This window comes from Tachypleus tridentatus, chromosome 1, assembly GCF_004210375.1.
Source record: "Tachypleus tridentatus isolate NWPU-2018 chromosome 1, ASM421037v1, whole genome shotgun sequence".
Lineage (NCBI taxonomy): Eukaryota > Metazoa > Arthropoda > Merostomata > Xiphosura > Limulidae > Tachypleus > Tachypleus tridentatus.
The window spans coordinates 60,044,413-60,058,595 of NC_134825.1; the positions used below are offsets into that span (position 1 = coordinate 60,044,413).

The 14,183-nt window shown below is 33.0% G+C and overlaps 1 protein-coding gene across 1 annotated transcript; it reads left to right on the forward strand.

Annotated features, from left to right (window-relative positions):
• Window positions 1–6,150: 6,150 nt before the first annotated feature.
• Window positions 6,151–13,904, forward strand: LOC143249683 (uncharacterized). The gene is made up of 3 exons (XM_076500020.1): window positions 6,151–6,266; window positions 9,492–10,087; window positions 13,433–13,904. Exons 2-3 carry the CDS (start codon window positions 9,513–9,515, stop codon window positions 13,521–13,523), a joined length of 666 nt encoding a protein of 221 aa, XP_076356135.1. The 5' UTR covers window positions 6,151–6,266; window positions 9,492–9,512; the 3' UTR covers window positions 13,524–13,904.
• Window positions 13,905–14,183: the final 279 nt, after the last annotated feature.

Sequence of the window (14,183 nt, forward strand, 5' to 3'; positions counted from 1 at the left end):
AACTCTGCATGATCGAAGGAAACTGGTCATTGACAACACTCCTGCCAGTGAACTTATAGAGCATTGTTCTTTCCTTGTGGTATCACCAGCACAGCTATTGAATGCATTTAAGCGGCTAGGAAATGATGCAGAAAAAGGAGTGACCAACTTTCTCTCTCAATATAAGGACTCAGTAAATTCTCACCTGCAGGACAGAAACATATCAGCAGCAAATAATCCATTGCTAGCATTTCTTATGAAACAGTCCTCACACATGCCTGATGTTACATCTAGTATTGCCATTCTTGGTATCCCTTTTCTTCTAAAAGAAAGTGAAAGTATCATGATGGGTACTGAAGTTAGGGAACCTGCTGAGAGTGGTATATACATTCAATGTGGTTCAATTTCTCAGTTTTGTGATCAGGAATTCAAACTATATGTTGATGGTTTTGATATTTGTGCCACTGAAGATTTTGTGGAAGTATTCACTATGTATATAGGGAGTTTTTATATCTTCAACTTTGCATTTCCAACAAAATTCAAGAAAACTTTCAACTTTGTTGAAAGAGTTGTTCTGAAGCTCTATGATGAGTCCAGGAAAATTACCAAATCTGAAGAAGATGCAGACAGATGTGTTCTTCAGTTGCTTGATCTCTTGAATGTCAAAAACATAGCAGCGGGAAATCTGTCAAAACGTCCAAAGGTAAAGGAAGAGGAAAGTGTTAGAAGCCATAAGGTTATATTAGATCTGGTAATAGTAACTTGTCATGTGTATTTGATCCAGGGTGAATTTTCAAAAACCAAGTGTAAAGTTCAGTTGTTTATTTTCGAATTGTTGCTGCATTTTGAATTTTATTTTGGTACATGTATATTGATGTACACTTGTGTTCAATTTGGAATAAAATTGGTGCTGCTAAAATGCATTTTATATTTTTCAGGATGGTGGCAGGTTACTGGGACTTAGTTTGAATCATCAGATGGCAGCGGGGTTGACTGCTCAGTGATGGTTCTGCTGACCGCAACTGACTGAAGATGGTCTCTTTGCCTAATAGTGACATTGCAGAGGTGATCCTGACCAGGTCAACATGACTTATTTTCCATAGTCGTTGGATAGTCATAATGACAACGGTCCATTGTTAACGGATGGTCATAATGAAAACCGCTCCTTGGACGAATAGGGTCACACTGACTATGTCATGACTACCCTGTAGTGGTTTGCAGGTAGGCAATGAGACTATTGCCAGGTAGTCAGCATTGGTCAGAATGACTACCTAACGAAAGTCATAACGACTATCATAGAGCAGTCAAATTAACTACCTGCCAGGTATCCCTGCCACCATCACCTGACTATTTTCCGACTATACAATAGTAAAAATGACTAATATTTAATGGTCATATTAGGTAATCATCGATTTTAGCGACTACTTGGAGAGTCTTTTTTGGCACCGCTTGACTATTTACTATTCGTGACTAGTTCTTATTTTGAGTGTATGTGCACAAACAACTCAGTGATTTGTTCGGTAGCGTTAGTCGATTCTTTAGTAACTGTTTTAAGTGTGTATAAGCAACTATACAAAATGAATAAAACTGTTTAATCTGGCACATGTTTTTGTTGATCAACAAACTATCAACTCTGACGGAGGTAATTAGTTGACAGTGGTGGTAAGTGTAATTAATAAAGTGCAAAGCTTCTATGTTTAGTGATTTTTATACAAACATTTTTTAAATAATACCTTTTAATAATAAAGTATTACGAAATCATTATTATTAAGTAAATAAATTCTGCGTAGGCAGTTTTTTGATAAATTGAAACTGAAACCACAATGGTCACCTTTAATTTACTCTTTATTCTAAACCTTCGTTCGAGATCCTTGTTGTTTTTAAATAAATAACTTTAGTTTTCAGAAGTAAAATTTAAAGAAGTAAAATTGTTCAATATACATTATTCAACATAGTACAATTACTGTTGTTATTTTTTTTTTACAAATTTAGACCCGTTAAAATTTATTTTTGACCAGAATCCACCGAACCCTGAAGTGCCTTTAAGCAAGCAGAGCGCATCTTCACCCGGTCCCAGTACTGAACAAATTCAGTCCATATCATCATGCTAGGATATGTCCTAATGAATGTCAAACCGATCTTTCACTCTGTTGGAGAAATAGTTTCATCTTTCACTTGAGACAATTAGGCCTTAGTTAGTATTTCATTGCAATCAGTCAACCCCAATTTGTAAGTGTTTTGAACTATTTGATATTTTCTTTGGTCAGCATGTTAGCATTCAAGCCTTAACCAGTACCCTTTAAACTGGAAAATTTGTCAAGTCTGCCTAGATCTACTGCTTTGCTGTTGTCGCAAGGGAAGCCTGTTGAGAAAGAGAGTCACTTCCATTTACTGGATGCAGTCTACACTGAGGTTTCCAACTATACCTTGTAAGTGCTGTGCAGTGAATACCATGTGTACCATTTCTGATTACAAGCGTGTAATTATATCTCTTCAGATGTCTTCATCTGCACTTGATAGCCTGCCCAATCTATATTTTCCAGATATCCCACTTCAAGGCAGTATGACCAAGTAGTGGATGAAATATTTAAGCGCTACCCTCAGCTGTCAGATGCCCCAAATCTAACACCCCAAGGTGTTCGTGTAAGTACTATCCACATGTGCATTATGTTATGTTTCTTGTGAAATATATTTACATTACAAATATATTATTTTATAAATACACTTGACTTTATGAGCCCAAAAGCCAATAAGCCCAATAAAATTCGTCTTAAAGTGCATAACATGAATGACTTTATCACCACTTGTAAGGGTGTAAATGTATTCTGCAAGAAATGTGTTCATTAGTTACAAAATAAATGGCATTTTTTTGTGTTGCATAATATTAGTGAAGAAACAAGTGAAAATGTTGTGGGAAGTTTTATATTTTTTAAAATACACACAAGTACATATATCTACCAAGGAGGGGTTGTGAAAAATACTATTTTGATACTTTTAAATATTTGTTTTGTTTGTATACGATGTAACATGACTCAACTAATGAAACTCAACTACTTTGACACTAACGAGAATACATTGTCAAGATGAACTTGTACAACTGATTTATTAACCAGTATGTGTATGACTTTCAGTTTCTCAGATTAAACCTAAAAAAATGCCAAAAGTGGTTTAAAAGAAATACTGTTTAAAATAGGTATAGTTATACCAGGGCAGTTTTGTTATTCATTCTCGACAGAACTAATTCTGTCAATTCTAATTGCAGGAGTTGTGGAGGATGAGGCTTCGTCAGAAATTCCAAAATAATAGAAAGCGGAAGGATTCATCATTGGCTATAGTCCAAGAAAGAAAGAAAAAGATGAAAACTGCAGCACATGAAACCCCATTTCCAAACCACATTTCAGAACAGAGGCTATATGGATTAAAGCAGTACTTGTGTGAAAAGCCAGTGGGGGGATGAAACTTCTACCGAAAAACACAAGGAATGGATGAAAACTCGTCTGCATTGCAGAAAAAAGGGTGATCTTTGTAAAGTGGACTTGCTTATGGACAAAACTATGCACGATCGAAGGAAACTGGTCATTGACAACACTCCTGCCAATGAACTTATAGAGCATTGTTCTTTCCTTGTGGTATCACCAGCACAGCTATTGAATGCATTTAAGCGGCTAGGAAATGATGCAGAAAAAGGACCAACTTTCTCTCTCAATATAAGGACTCAGTAAATTCTCACCTGCAGGACAGAAACATATCAGCAGCAAATAATCCATTGCTAGCATTTCTTATGAAACAGTCCTAACACATGCCTGATGTTACATCTAGTATTGCCATTCTTTGTATCCCTTTTCTTCTAAAAGAAAGTGAAAGTATCATGATGGGTACTGAAGTTAGGGAACCTGCTGAGAGTGGTATATACATTCAATGTGGTTCAATTTCTCAGTTTTGTGATCAGGAATTCAAACTATATGTTGATGGTTTTGATATTTGTGCCACTGAAGATTTTGTGGAAGTATTCACTATGTATATAGGGAGTTTTTATATCTTCAACTTTGCATTTCCAACAAAACTCAAGAAAACTTTCAACTTTGTTGAAAGAGTTGTTCTGAAGCTCTATGATGAGTCCAGGAAAATTACCAAATCTGAAGAAGATGCAGACAGATGTGTTCTTCAGTTGCTTGATCTCTTAAATGTCGAAAACATAGCAGCGGGAAATCTGTCAAAACGTCCAAAGGTAAAGGAAGAGGAAAGTGTTAGAAGCCATAAGGTTACATTAGATCTGGTATTAGTAACTTGTCATGTGTATTTGATCCAGGGTGAATTTTCAAAAACCAAGTGTAAAGTTCAGTTGTTTATTTTCGAATTGTTGCTGCATTTTGAATTTTATTTTGGTACATGTATATTGATGTATACTTGTGTTCAATTTGGAATAAAATTGGTGCTGCTAAAATGCATTTTATATTTTTCAGGATGGTGGCAGGTTACTGGGACTTAGTTTGAATCATCAGATGGCAGCGGGGTTGACTGCTCAGTGATGGTTCTGCTGACCGCAACTGACTGAAGATGGTCTCTTTGCCTAATAATGACATTGCAGAGGTGATCCTGACCGGGTCAACATGACTTATTTTCCATGGTCGTTGGATAGTCATAATGACAACGGTCCATTGTTAATGGATGGTCATAATGAAAACCGCTCCTTGGACGAATAGGGTCACACTGACTATGTCATGACTACCCTGTAGTGGTTTGCAGGTAGGCAATGAGACTATTGCCAGGTAGTCAGCATTGGTCAGAATGACTACCTAACGAAAGTCATAACGACTATCATAGAGTAGTCAAATTAACTACCTGCCAGGTATCCCTGCCACCATCACCTGACTATTTTCCGACTATACAATAGTAAAAATGACTAATATTTAATGGTCATTTAAGGTAATCATCGATTTTAGCGACTACTTGGAGAGTCTTTTTTGGCACCGCTTGACTACCTGATTTACTATTCGTGACTAGTTCTTATTTTGAGTGTATGTGCACAAAGAACTCAGTGATTTGTTCGGTAGCGTTAGTCGATTCTTTAGTAACTGTTTTAAGTGTGTATAAGCAACTATACAAAATGAATAAAACTGTTTAATCTAGCACATGTTTTTGTTGATCAACAAACTATCAACTCTGACGGAGGTAATTTGTTGACAATGGTGGTAAGTGTAATTAATAAAGTGCAAAGCTTCTATGTTTAGTGATTTTTATACAAACATTTTTTAAATAATACCTATTAATAATAAAGTATTACGAAATCATTATTATTAAGTAAATAAATTCTGCGTAGGCAGTTTTTGATAAATTGAAACTGAAACCACAATGGTCACCTTTAATTTACTCTTTATTCTAAACCTTCGTTCGAGATCCTTGTTGTTAAATAAATAACTTTAGTTTTCATAAGTTAAACGTGGTTTAGAGAGAAAAATACATTGTAAAATAAGGTTTAATCCCAAGAAAAAGTGTACACAAAGTGTGACAAATATAGAAACAAAGATTCCGTATAATGAAAAGGAGAAATGAAACAAAAAATGACAAATTGGAAATAAACATATTAAACATGGAAGGAACAAGTAAGATGTGTAAATAACCAGCTGACAAATTATAGTATTGTTGAAAAAAAACAACCGTGACCTTAACATGACCCCACTAACAGATATATTTAATTACGGTATTAGAATTGTGACAAATACTTGATGATCGAAATAACTTATCTTAGATTGTTAAGTATACAAACTGTCTTGAAAAACAGAATGTAATAGATTAGCGTTGGTGAAAGAAACTACGTGTAAACTAAATACGTCATTGACCTTCGACATGCTAACGTTACTTTTGGTCAAATAAAATACATTTTAATAACTTTTTTATAAATGTAATTAAATATAAGACAATTTCTTCAGATCAAAGTATTTAAATAGAAAGATAATCTAATTTTATTCAATAAATATATAACATTAATTGCAGGTGAACTAACTCCATTCGAACAATATTTTCTTGAATCTCTGTGTGGTCAAATGGCATGCTCTGATGACGTCACTCGAGGAATCTGAAGTTCAGGTCACCCTAGGGCTGACACCAAATGTAGATGTCATTCATATTTAAGAAGTATTGCCCAACGTGTTACCCACATACGAGTTATTGTAATTTCATACATACTATTCTGTAGTCAGCTTAAATATTCCAACCTCAAAAATCACAGCCAAACACTTAGATGAACGAGGAACATACTGTGTAAAAAACAAACTGTGCTTTTAAAGGTAAGGACTGATATTTAATCAAGCGTGGAAAATTAGAGAGTTGTAATAATAGGTTGATTTACTAAGGCATTTCAAATCTTCCTGAGTGAATAGTAAACATTTATTAGTGAGGTCAAGTTTAAGTTACATACATTTTCAACCTTTAATCATATTTGTATGTTAGAACTTATAAAAAAACTGCATTCAAATTAAATGTATATTTAGTGCTGAGTTTAAAACGTAGTCTTAAGATCGAAGGCACCACAGGACATAACAAAACGTCCACAAGATTATCAATATATATTTGTTTTGTTAAAAACTTCGTATATACATTTAACCGATTCAGGTGTTTAGTTAAAATTTAACCAAATTTCATTATAATATTTACTTGTAGAACAATAATAAATATAATAAGGTTTTGTGCATTCACAAATTGTACAAGGAAAGATACAATTAATAAAATTTATTTAGACGCACGTTAGTTTGAATGATAAAATGTTTTATTAGTTTCTTATTTTTACTTATATTTTTATTTCATTAGTCTCTTATGTTTAGGTACAGCTTTTCGTTTTATTAAACCCTCATGTTTACTTGTAGCTTTTTGTTTTATTAGTTTCTTATGATTTTCTTACAGCTTTTTATTTCATTAGTTTCTTATGTTTACTTAGAGCTTTTTGTTTTGTTAGTTTCTTATGTTTACTTATAGTTTTTTGTTTTATTAGTCTGATGTTTACTTTTAGCTTTTTGTTTTATTAGTCTGATGTTTACTTTTAGCTTTTTGTTTTATTAGTCTTATGTTTATTTATAGCTTTTGTTTTATTAGTCTGATGTTTATTTATAGCATTTTGTTTTATTAGTTTCTTATGTTTACTTATAGATTTTTGTTTTATTAGTTTCTTATATTTACTTATAGCTTTTTGTTTTATTAGTTTCTTATGTTTACTTCTAGCTTTTTGTTTTATTATTTTCTTATGTTTACTTTCTTATGCTTTTTTATTCGTTTCTTATGTTTATTTAAAGCTTCATTTTATTCGTTTCTTATGATTTTCTTAAAGCTTTTATTTTATTCGTTTCTTATGATTTTTAAAGCTTTTATTTTATTCGTTTCTTATGATTTTCGTAAAACTTTTACTTTATTCGTTTCTTATGATTTTCTTTCAGTTTTATATTTTATTAGTGTCTTATATTTACTTATACGTAGCTTTTTGATTTATTGGTTTCTTATGTTTATTTAGAGCTCTTATTTTATTAGTTTTTTATGTTTATATAGTCTTTTTGTTTTATTAACTTCTTGTGTTTACTTATAGCTTTGTTGTTTTAGTCTCATGTTTACTTATAGCTCTTTGTTTCATTAGCCTCACGTTTATTTATAGCTCTTTGATTTATTAGTTTGTTATGTTTACTTATATGTTTTTGTTTTATTAGTCTTTTATATTTACTTGTAGGTTTTTGTTTTGTTGGTTTCTTATATTGGTCTACAAATTTACAAAGCTAAAATGAGTGGTTCAATTCCCCTTGGTGTACTCAGCAGATAGCCCAATGTGGATTTGCTATAAGAAAACACACACTTAAAAAAATACATATATATACATCTATTAAGCTACTATGAAATTTTTCTTAACTAAAAAAATCTTCCTACAACAAAATACTGGCATGTTATAAAATATCTAGTAATATTGAAAATATGGTAAATAATAATAAATGCATAATATTTATTTGTTAGCTCATCCAAATGTAACTGTTTCACAATTTTGCCAAAAAAAAATCTAAGGATTATCTGAGGTGAAACCGTAAAATGTCGGCAAAGTATGATCATTGGATCTGGCTTGTGTATGTTGATGGTGATATAGTTTCGTCTGATACTGCAGGTATTGTGTGGTATGAGTTAATACCGTGGTTGAAGCAATATACAAAACAATTATCTACCAAACAAACCTTGCTGTACTTGTTCATAGAGATCTTTCTCCAATAGTAAGATATATTCCAGTTATAAGTTGTAACTACGTTAAATAGTAGTGATATCAGCTGGTACAGTGCCTGATATAAAAAGTAACAAAAAACATTAATATAGCTAGCGTCACTTCAAGCAAATACAAACAAATAAGACGGCGGTTACATAGCCATCACTAATTTTTAATTTACAGAAGATAGAAAAGACAGTTACTCATTGCCACATTTTTACGTCATACGATAATAGGGTTTGACACTAACTATTAGGTTGAGGAATAATTCGTGAGCGTTTTTAAATAATTTCATTCAAGCATTACATGCAAGACTATACAATACTTCAATGCATGAACACATTACACCCAAAACATTTATTATGATACTTTATTTCATTTAATACCTAGGTATATAGTATGCATTGTTTGAAACGAAATTGCAAGAAATTAAATACGAAAAGCAGATGGTGTCGAAAATGCTCGATTTTGTTCACTTGACATTACATTTAATGAGCTGAAAATGAAAGCAAAAATTAAAGACATATGAAAATCAAACACACCATCTATTAGAGCAAAAAATTATCTATCAAATGACATGAAATATTTTGCAAAAGCGTTTCATTTATGAATATATTTTGTTAACTTGAAAAAACGCTCACGAATTATTCCTCAACCCTATATTATAGCGCACTCATGATTGCAGAGTACATAGTGCGTTTTTACGGCAACGGGCTGAGAACCGTGAACTCTCGGTTTCAAAGTTCCAGCTAGTTATTCTCATCTGCACATAAAATAAAACGTATCAATACTAATACCCAAATCACAAAAGATTGGTTTGTTTGTTTGAGAGCCTAAAAATAATAATTTGATATGTCTTAGTTCCTTTCTTTCAATTTTATTTTATAAACAAATTTGTTGACAGGTATAGCATGAGGGCAATGAGTAATTTCGACTAATCTCCTTCAATCTTTGTTTTTGTGTTATAGTTTTCCACAGGGACAGTAGCTGTATTTGCAGGAGAAGAACTTCACCACTTCCCCTTAGCTACAACCGCATGTATAATTGTAGTATAACTAAGAAAAGTAAAACGAACTGTTGGTTATCTGTTTACATTGTCACCCTCCACCTTCCTTCCAGAAAATTGCTACAAGGAATATCTTCTTACTAAACCCCTCTGCTCTCTGTAGGCACTATTAAACCTCAATATTACACAGGACACCTAGTGACAGAAAAATGCGAAATAATCTTCAATGTTAATTTCATGCTTTGGTTTTATTTCTTTTACCTTTGTTTCATTTTATAGAATAACTAGTGACAGAAAAAGATGGAGTCACACGTGCTGATAATATTTGTTGTGGTGATAACTTATACTGCTCCATATATAACATCAGCGGAAGATACTGGTCAGGATTTCACCCCAAGAACCGTGTTCTACGAAGATCAGGATATACTGGTTATTCTGCAACCTATCTTCACCATGATGTATCCAGATTTTTCATTGTGGAACTTCCTGGGATTAAGGAGTGCAAAAAAAATGCCGAACTGGAACACAGTTCATTTGTACAAAAATCACGAAAACAGCACCATAATAGGTCGAGAAAATAAAATAGATTTAGACGACCAGTTTTTCGGTGTTGTTCTTCAATTTGCGTTCCCGTTTTCTGTTGCTCTTGTACCTGACTACAAAGATCCAGAGACAAACCATTTTCAGGAAACGCAAAGATCATTACATAAATCCTCAGCCAGTTTAAGTTCAATGTCTGTTTCATTACCCTCGGGGGAGAACTTGTCTCTCATGGGTGTCTGGAATCAAAACTGGGGGAAAATGACCATCTGCCAGTTGTTAAATAGTTACAAAGACAAATCTTCGATTGTGGAACTTTTGCTTCATATAATGAGGTAATTTCATTGGGATGTTTATCTCAGTTATTCCGTATTATTTATTCTCCTGAATGGGACTCCGCTTCTAGTGATTTTAAACCAGATTTAGTTCCGTCACTGTTTCTTGTGAAGTATAGAACATTCTAATTGAAATAAGTTGAATATCTGTAGACATAAAATGTTTAGAACAATGTTTGTTTGTTTTTTGAATTTCGCACAAAGCTACTCGAGGGCTATTTGTGCTAGCCGTCCCTAATTTAGCAGTGTAAGACTAGAGGGAAGGCAGCTAGTCATCATCACCCACCGCCAACTCTTGGGCTACTCTTTTACTAACGAATAGTGGGATTGACCGTAACATTATAACGCCCCACGGCTGAAAGGGCGAGCATGTTTGGTGCGACGGGGATGCGAACCCGCGACCCTCAGATTATGAGTCGCACGCCTTAACGCGCTTGGCCATGCCGGGCCATTTAGAACAAAATTATTTTGATAATAGCGTCGTATTAAATGAGTAGTTTTCATGTGTTTCATCACTTGTTTTTTATCAAAGAAGCAGAAAATAGTCTAAAAACATAAATTTTAATATTACTATTCTGACAAATTGAAACAACTTTCTCATTGACAAATTTTAATGCAGTGTTTAGAGAGAAATTTGTTTTTAAGAAAAGATGTTAATTCGCGACATCAATACACATTGTTACCTTATTGCTGTTTTACCCATATCTACACAATGAACTATTTGACATCTGCCCAATACAGGAATCTAATTTTATCGTTAGAAGTTTATAAACTTGGTCCGCCGTAGATCATCAAATCAAAATTACTATAATGGTAACATTAACAATCTCTGACCTCTGATCGTTCTTTTGGTCAAGTGAACTGGGATGATCACATATGGTAACTCTACCCTTCTCGTGTTTAAATAGCTTGGGTAGTACCAATCGAAATGTCAAATCACAATTAATTGATTTGTGAAGTGTATCTTTTATAATCTATTTCACTTGGTAAGGTTATATCAAACGTATAACTTCTTATATTTTAAGGATACTAAAAGTAATGTTTTATTTAATTATGGCTAAAATGAAAACAAACTTGCACGCGTACTTTTAAAGTAGATATTCATAGTTATTTTCTGGTCACAGTGTGCTCTACGTATGTACATATAAATATTTTTATTTTTAATCTGTTTTATATGTGGCTTTGTTTTATTAGACTGGGAAATATCGATTTTACTGTTAACCACACTGCATACTGACTCAGATGTTTATTTTAACGCTAGGCAACCAGTACAACACTGAGGTTGGTTTTAGTTGTTCTGTTTGCTCGTGAGGCCATTTTTATGTAAATATCTTTTGGTTTTCGAAAGCCAGGATAAAAAACGTGGTTAGAAAAAAGCAACATTTCTTTCGTAACCAGTGCATGGAGGAACCGAAATATTTGCTTCCCAAGGGCCAGCGGTATGTCTGGAACTCACACTGTTAGAAATTGGGTTTCTATACACGTGGTTGGCAGAGCACAGATAGCCGATCATCGTGTAGCTCTGCGCTTAATTTCAAACAACCAATCAACCTAAACCCTTAAATTTTTGTTTAGTTGCAAGTGATGTTGTCAACATAATCCGACACATGATCCTCTACCAGAGGTACATACCTGTGAATGTTTTGTTGGTTTAAAAAAGAAAGTTGTGATTTACAAAATTTTATAATAATGATAAAGTTAATTAAGGTTATAAGTTTAAACTTGGGAATAAGGTAACTTCTCAGAACTTTATCATGGGGTACATTTGTCTCAAAATGATGTCGACATATTTGTATGATATTCAGGAGTTTTATGATTTTTACCTGTTAAAAAACTCAATTTAAAAAAACCGACTGAAAATGCGGGTGAAATTATCATTTCTTTGTAAAATAGAGAGAGGATTTCAGTAGTAATTACTGATGCTTGTTTAAACAACTAAATTGTTGTTTAAATTATTTTTGTGATTCATGTATATAAATAAACCTTGTTTAAATTGTTTTTGTAATTCATGTATATAAATAAAACCTGTTTAAATTGTTTTTGTAATTCAAGTATATAAATAAACCTTGTTTAAATTGTTTTTTTTTTGTGACTCATCTATATAAATAAACGTCAGTAAAAACAATAACTAATGGAATCCTCACTGTATTTTAAAAGGAAATAACAATTTTACTGATTTTTCAGTCAGTTCTTCAGAGTCATATATTTAAAAACGGCTGGTATGCATAGAGAAGGCACTAACAGAGGAGCGAACAACGTTTCGACCTTCTTCGGTCATCGTCAGGTTCATAAATACAGATTATTAGTTCTTCAGAGTGTCTGTTTCTTATACGTTACATTTCTTGATCAATCAGCAACAAACTGGACACAGTGACATAATATGGCAAGAGGAAGGTCATGAAGGGGTTAGAAATTTGGACCCACATCTAATTTCATATCTAAGCTCGGAACAACTACCAATGTAGTATATATCTCTCGACATTAAAAATGAGCTGTGTAACCACTGTTGTTAGAAGTATTCAAACATTATGTGTTTTTTCAGTATCGGTATCATTATATATTTTCCTAAGTTACAAACGAGTTTTCATTTCACTCGTCCAACGGTTTGTTTATTTGTTTTTGTTATTTGAATTTCGAGAAAAGCTACACGAGGGCTATCTGCACTAGACGTTCCTAATTTAGTAATGTAAGACTAGAGGGAAATTGTCCGTCACATTATAATGCCCCCAAGGCTGAAAGGGCGAGCATGTTTCGTCCAACGAATAAGTACTGCAGATAGTATGCTATAAGCGCCATGTAACCAAACAAGTATAGAATATAGATCTTTTACAAAGTATGTTTAAAAATCTGATACATGTATATTCAATTGCTTTTAGGGTTATAATATTTCGTAAAACCATACATTAAATAAACCTCGCTGAAAACGATTGTTACTTCACATGTGCTACAATGACAATTTTGTTTTCTTTCTGCTTGCTTCTCACTTCGTACAAATTTATGTTTATGTGACATGTTAACTGGCCAGCATTATCATTTTGCTTTTGGAGATTTTTCTAAAATTTATAAAAAAATATGTGTGACATAAAGCTTTTCCATGGTGGATATATGTAGTGTATCCGGCATGCAGTCAGATTTTATGAATGTTTTCGGACGCACTGTGAGCCATAAATGCTGGTTCAAACTGGAACCCTTTCTTAATGCAAAACAATATACGCAGGAGGAATTCATAAACAAGTCTACAAACAATTTCTCTGTGTGTATATATGTTTTTCCGTTTATAGATCTTAAGTGATATTATTCTATACATTAACTATTATTCACTCTGTATTTACTCTTTCTTTACAGATTGATTCCAGATACCGTACGTGAAGACTTAAGAAACGTATTACCTGAGGACATTAACGTTATGATGTCAGCATTTAATTCTTGTGGTTAACAAATGGTTCCTCATTGTGTGGAAAGTGTAAAAATGTATGAATAACAACTTTAGTAAATGCTACAGTTAAACAGTTTATAGTTTATGAAATAACAGAGGCGCAAGAGGCAAAAATTATCTGGATGGGGGGTACAAAAAGATTGATAATATGGACGGTACCTTTATATGACATGCTTTTTGTAACCTTTTAAATAGAGCAGGAATAGTAATAATCTAGTCCTTAAATTATTAACATATAGTTCAAATTAATCTGTCTTAATCAGGCATTGGCTCAGAAAGAGAATCTATTGCTGCCCTTGCTCACCCGATTCCTTAGCCAATGTAACATATAGTTAACATATAAAAAACATTCAAAGTCTAGGTGAATATGTTTATGAAAATATGCCAATAAATCAGTGTGTCATTACGAGACTGTTAATATCTTCATAAGCACAAAACGTTTTGACGTAAAGTATTTAAATAATGAAATAAATCAACTAGTTAAAGTAGCGGGCGGAAGCTTATGCAACTACTACCGACCCTAGAAATGCATAGGAATTACAATAGGGCATCTCACGATATTTCCCATAATGATTCATATGCTGAATAATTTACTTTGCCCCCGTCATTTTAATCAAAGAGCTGAAACACTAACAGTCTTTAAATAGACACCAAAGTTAA

Bases quoted from the DNA above. Each gene is read 5' to 3' on its own strand.
- LOC143249683 (XM_076500020.1), top strand. From the start codon at position 9,513: ATGGAGTCACACGTGCTGATAATATTTGTTGTGGTGATAACTTATACT. The intron at 10,088-13,432 runs GTAATTTCATTG...CTTTCTTTACAG, and splicing joins CTTTTGCTTCATATAATGAG to ATTGATTCCAGATACCGTAC.